Here is a 6,579-nt window from a genome sequence, read left to right on the forward strand (position 1 = left end):
CACTGCCTAGTCCTCAGGCTGTTGCCAACATATCTGCCGGAAAATATCAGGAGTGAGTAAAACCAGTCATAGTGTCACTGGTAAATCACGTAGCTCAGTATTATAAGAGGTAATTGCTTCCTGGTGAGCTCCTGATCTGCTGGCATCCTGTATCACGAGACCAACGACATTTCTACTACCTTCCTACTAAGAAAATATCTGCATTTGCAGTAAATCTGAAATAGCACAGGAGACGTGATACGCAGCTTACCTATGCACATAAATATAATGCAAATCAATCTCACTGTCTTAACAAAATTGCACAGATATTCTCCCATGCTACACAAGTAACCTCGTGTTTAAAAAAGTTTGATAACTTGTCACATTAAGGATCTATATCAAAGATACACAACACTCCCATGCGAGTTGTGCTTTCCCCCACCTTTACTGAAGTGATGGCATGAGAAAAAGGGATGGTTTACTTAAGTATTTGCCACCAAACCTTTTTTTCGGACTCCCAACATTTTTTGCACCGCATAGGCAAATTTAAAATTCTGTGGTCTGCGAAGGACTACCACAGCACAGTTCAATGTCAACTGCTAGCTAGTGTTTGAGTTGTTCAGATGACAACAAATATCTTTTCCTCTTTCGAGTCATATGTGGATGTTCTCGATGTATAATTTAGCACTTGTTCTTGATATATAATTTAACATCAATAGCAACATGGCATACATAAATACTATTCTACACCCAGATATAAATTAATTCTGCACCACTGGACTGCTAGTGCATCTGCCTGCTGCAGCCCAGATGAGATTTATTTGCAAATTCATAACAAATGTTCTGACACTAGCATTTATCACTAGCCACCAATTAGACCCTACACACACTGCAACAAAACCAAGAGACAAACATATGACCCAGTCAGACGCTAAAAAAAGTACTCTGTCCTTCAGATAGGCAGCATCATTTTTCACTCATTTCCTAGCTCTGCTCCACATTTAACAGGAAAGGCTTGTTCCTAAATAGAAACAATGCAGCTTTTCAGATAAGGTCATAATTTCAAAACACAGTGACAAGCTCAGACACTGCATCCAGCCCATCCACTTTGTTCTTCAATGCCATCCTCTCACTTCTGTGTTATCTGCTAGATCCAGCTTTATTAGAACAAAGCAATTCATCACAAAGCTGCAGGATGACATCTACTATAGTCCTATTAAAGAAAATTAAAATATAGTACGATAGAGGCCTTAGTCTAGGCAATATCCTGAAAAGCTGAGCAAGTTCTAAATAAAAAAAATTCTATAGAGAAGAGAAATTACTCTAGAAAAGTGAGAACCGACAGAAAGTCCACCTATCGCTATGCAAGTTCCTTGGAGATGTCAGAGTCAACTATTGCTAAAGCACTGTTCTGTATTAAATTTCAGACAAAGTGAGGAGACATATAATATGTTCTAAAGCACACATAACTGAGGATACTATCACAAAAAGATCACCACAGGATAAAAGCTGGCCACTAGACACCTCGACATAAACAACTTCTCCAATTTCCAGGAATTAGGCTTGTCTAGGACCTTTAACCTGCAGTTGAATAATTTCAGGAAAAAACACCATTTCTAGAAAGCCAGAAGCCAACACAAAGCTTTCCTCTACTCTGCATTTAATTAAGGACAAAATCAATCTGTTTCTAAGTTATGTAAAGTATGACTATCTTTACAGTCTAACATTCATATTGCACCATAATAAGCTACCCCACAATATTCAGTAAATGAGAACCAGTAACTGGATTTGACACTTGCAAGCAACAGCTGTGGGAATACTTCCAGCTTTTTAGTCTCAAAAAGCCTCCATGAAGCAATGATTTGCCATTAACCCCAAATCTGAACTCTCCGATTAAAATCTTGCAAGGGCTGCAGTGACAGTTTGAAGAGTTCTTTGTAATAATTACTGCAGAGATGAGTATTCCCCTGGAGACATGGGGTAGCATTCCACCTCCCAAAGTCAAGCTACCCATTAATCACAGGAGAAGAGACGCCACCGAACGGCATGTTACCGTTTACTAATTTCAACAGCTACAACATTTATTCAAGGCACAGTGCTCACAGTCACGCTGTGTGGTCTTGCAAACACTAAGGGCCCCAACCTCTAAGCTCTGACTTCCTTAACAAGGACTCTGTGATACCTGCACTCACATCCCACTGAAGACTTCAGCCCAGTTAAATGGATCAAACAGGCAAAGCCACTGCTCTTGCCTTAAAGAGATTGCACGCAGTGACACAAGTCAGGCTAAAAGTCATCAGCAGCTGACTGCTTTTACTTCAAAAGTTAGTTAGTCCAAGAGGATTCTACCATTGTGTTTAAGCACAACAAAGGAAAAACCAAGCTATTATATTACCTGATGACACCTAGGTAAAAGTTTATATAATTGATAAAATTGTATTTCAGTCTGTGTGACTTAAAGACGATGCTAAGTGCCTTCCAACTCACAGTACAAAGGTCTGGAGCCCACCATCTACAGAAGGTTTATCCCTCACTCAAGGGTCCAGGAAACAAGCAGCACAACAGATAGCCACAGAAACTCTCTTAGGACATCACCAGCCTCTGCAAGCATCAACTAATGTCATAAAATGAAGAAAATGATCAGGTCTTTGTTATGCTTCTGCAAGCATTACTGAGGAGACAGACGAATGAGACCTTCACCTGAGCCACTTCTGACATCTTTCTTAAACTGCCCCACCAGGCCCATAGATACAGGACATGCCATCAGCTGTGGGACCTCACAGATAAAAATCTACATCAGAGTCTGAACACATGCCTTATCCAGAGCCTAGAAAATCTTTGCATGCATTTCAGTTCTTGGGAGGCTGGAGGGAAAGACCATGTACTCGCAAATGAGCAAAGAATTTTCTTTACAGAAGTGGAAGAGTCAAATTACACTTTTTAAATGGAATGCAGCTGTTGCCAATCTACAAATAGCAGAAAGTTGACAACAATACCAAGACTTGAAGGGACACCCACAAATCCACTCATATTTGAAAAACGTTTGGTGAAAATCTATTCCCCTTCACCCCCACCGCATATTAGTGTCATTAAATTCCTCACCCCCTTAAACTTAAGGTACAGAGAGGGCACTCCTCTGCTTCTCAACATAATCTGGCACACGATGTAGATCCCTAGGTTCCAGAACACATTTATTGAGATAAAACTCATTTTCAGAAAGTCCTGTACAGCGGGATGCCTGGGGCTTAGGCAGTATAAGACGTGCAAAAACCAGTATCTAGGAAGACTGATTCTAAAAAGAAGAAAAATTCTAAGCAAGTGCCATTAGTAACACAGCTAAGAACTCTCTAAGGAATCTATTTGTAACTTTGAGCTCTGTAAAGCATTAGAAGTAGAGACACATCCACAGTGAAGGTAAACGAAATAAGGAAAAAAAACAGAATCCAGCTTAAACTTGCATTAACTAAATTCAGTTCTTTATTAAGTCAAGATGTTCTACAACAAAACCTCCAAATCAAAACTCAGTAAATACTACTGTTCCCCTTTGTAAAGCGGCAAAACTAAGGCAAACATCAATGAAATTATTTGTACAGGATGCAAAGCAGCACAGAAAGAGAATCAGTTTCATAATCCATCTTAAACTTTAGTATTCCAACGTCTAAGCCAAAATACCCCTTCAAACTTGTTCTTAGCCATGGGCTTGTAAAGGTGGTAAATTACAGTACCCAGAGACAGAAGCATTAAGGTGGATCTTCCATGCTGTCCACCATTACCCCTCACACATGGTTTGTTTCATTAAATATCTTCTTGGCACATACATACCCTCGTCCTCCTGCGGAGATTTCTTTTTGAATCCTCCATTCTTCTGGTTACTCCCTTGAGAGCTTGAAGTAGTAAAATAGTGAGTGCTACCTGCAGGCAAGCACAGTTAAGTAGTTACTACCAGAAGACCTCAGGAGACAGTGAGAGAGGGAGACTGAGGATGGCAGAAATACACGTGAGTTCCAAATGCAGAGAAAGCTAAGCTCCACATCTACCACCCAAGTTGCGCAGCTTCGTTCGTGTGCCAAGGAAACGGTACAGCCTTGCCAGAGGGAGTAATGGGAGGGACAGACTCCTTCAGTTTCCTTACATAATACATATTTTTTGACATTCCAATCAAAATATGGCTTTGTTTAGAGATCATTTTAATGTGGCAAAGAAAATAATTTGGAGAATTTTCTTCAGTGTTGAAACACGTATGCATTTCTGAAGTCATAAAACCATAGTTAACACTGGTATGGTCAGTTAAGAACAGCCTCACACTAGGAGCTGTAAATGCTTATGAAAGGAAATGTATGTGCTGGAGTTAAATGTAGGTTTCTCAGTAAATGCTGTTAGGATACTCTAATAAAAGCCAAGAAAGTAAGGTTACAAACAGTAAGATTCACAGTTATTGCTACAAAACAATAAGCGAAGACTTTTTCGCCAGGAAAATGCAAGAAGTTCAGAAGGAAAACTGACTTGAGGACAGCAGCTTCCATTTCCCATGGTCTTTCACAAAGGATCTGGAAAGAGGAATAAGCCCAGAAACTGGACTACTCGTCCCCTGCTAATTCTACTAGAGGATCACTGCCATTTGAAAGATTACGCATATATTTTTAAACTTAAAAAAGAAAAACACCCTCTCAAGGGAAAGCAGCCTAAGCTCACCAGGTCCACACTGGCCAGAACAGCCGTGACCAGTTTTGTTCAAATCTCAAAGGCATCAGCAAACTTGTCTTCCCAATTTGAAGAGGGTTGCGAGAAGAATAATTGCCTTTGTTTTACATTTCTGTGCTTTTGCTCTAAGAATTCAGGTAACATTTTCTAACATACACTTTTAACTTGTTCCAATGCAAGGCTTTCAGCAAGGTCATATGATGTGATTTCTGACAAAGGTGAATGATGTTTTCTTCATAGGCTTTGCTAATGAGGCACAGAAAGATTCTCTACTTTAAAGACTGCAGTTTTTAAATTAGCTTTTAGGTCTAATGACTCAAGTGCTTAATCACGCCGACCTCCTTGCAGAAAGGTGCCATTGTTCATCCCTGTCACCAAACAAAAACTTAGAACCCCTGCAAAAGGGCACACAGCTCCCAAAGCCAAGAATGGAACAGCTTTATTTCCGTTTCAGAAACGCAGACAGTGAAGGTAAGGAAAAGTCAACACTATTACTAAATAAGACCTTTTCCCCTCCACCTGTACAGTTGTTCTTCTGGACTCACCCAAGAGATTCCAAAGCCTGACTGGATCTCGAATTATGTGTTGTTTCACCAGGACTCCACTGAGACCTTGACATGTGGGGGAAAGTGTTTGTGACAGAAGGCTCTGAGGAGGAAGATAAAGAAAAAAGAATAAAAGACGACTGTTGGAAAAGTACTATGACTGCTTATCCTTTCTGTTTTCCGCGAGATTATGATTTCTAAACATAAAAATATGGGAAACCTGGACATTATTTCCTGGTTGTGCTGTGAACTTGTATGTGACTTTGAAGATGTTGTTTATAATCCAATTTAAAGAAAGTTTTAAATAGAAACATATACTCAAAACACTGGAAAATTTTATCTTTTTCCTCCCTGCATCTCTGTTCTTCACTCTAAATAAATGTTGGAAGTCAGTTCTTAAAATGTAAAGATACCCTCCCACAACAGGAAATCTTAAGGACTACTACTTTGTAACCCTGCTGCACAGCAGTAAGGACAACACAGCTATTTCCCCATGGTAATTCACTTGTAATCCTGCAGTTGATATTCACATTTAAAGGCAACTTCACAATATTTGAACTAACATTTACTAATACTCTCACTGCACACAAGTCTTGCCCCTTCTCCGATGGGTGATCCCTGTCTCACCACCCCTCTCTACTCCACAGGCACAAATTTCTGTGCAGCAAACCAGACGGGGACACTGACTAGGCTGAAATCCCTCACCCTTTTTTCCTGGTTTGCTGGGCAGCAACACCAGCTTGTGCTGGCCTGAGATGGTAAGCTCTTGGGATCGATACTTTCTAAAACAGAACAGCTTAGACTAGTTTAAACTGATCACAGAAAAACCTGGCATGATTCACAAAGCACTCCCACAATTGTTCTTCCTCCATCGCCTACTTGCACTGCCAGTGCTTCTTCACTGCACTGAAGAAAAACAGAAAACAGTCTTAAGTCACATTGGAGGCCTAGTTTAAACAAGAACCTTGCCTTCTACATTAAGGGCTGTGCTGGAGAGCCCCGCAGTATCAGCAGTACTGCAAGATGGGGAAAACACATCTGCGGCACGCACCAATGTGGTGGGTGCTTATACCCCCAGGGATGCAAAGAGCCAGCACAAAGTGATGTTAGAAAAAAGCCTTTAATCAACATTTTCTTGCTTATGATAGCCCAGGTGTTCTCTTCCCTCAAGTTACTGTTACATAGCACTGAAATGACAGGCCTTTGGCCTGGTCTAACCTCAGAAACCTTCCAAGGAAAGCGCTGTCTCGAAGCAAGCGCCCGTTTAAACACCGTAAGGGCTGACCCAGCTCCCCGCCCATTCGCCGCCTTCTCGGGTGCTCCGGCCCCGCAGGCGGATCACCCCGCCGGGCCG

The 6,579-nt window shown here is 41.0% G+C and overlaps 1 protein-coding gene across 1 annotated transcript in view; it reads right to left on the reverse strand.

The window, feature by feature from the left end:
- The window catches only part of SPG7 (spastic paraplegia 7 (pure and complicated autosomal recessive)), a gene marked incomplete at its 5' end in the record, with an annotated part of 31,278 nt that extends 25,147 nt beyond the window's left edge, over positions 1–6,131 (reverse strand). The window contains 3 exons of the mRNA XM_009574745.1: positions 3,802–3,891; positions 5,226–5,328; positions 6,105–6,131. Coding sequence (XP_009573040.1) covers positions 3,802–3,891; positions 5,226–5,328; positions 6,105–6,131 — 220 coding nt within the window. The remainder of the gene's footprint in view (positions 1–3,801; positions 3,892–5,225; positions 5,329–6,104) is intronic.
- Between the last annotated feature and the right edge of the window lie 448 nt (positions 6,132–6,579).

The sequence above is a fragment of the Fulmarus glacialis genome, unplaced genomic scaffold (assembly GCF_000690835.1).
Source record: "Fulmarus glacialis isolate BGI_N327 unplaced genomic scaffold, ASM69083v1 scaffold16563, whole genome shotgun sequence".
Classification (NCBI taxonomy): domain Eukaryota; kingdom Metazoa; phylum Chordata; class Aves; order Procellariiformes; family Procellariidae; genus Fulmarus; species Fulmarus glacialis.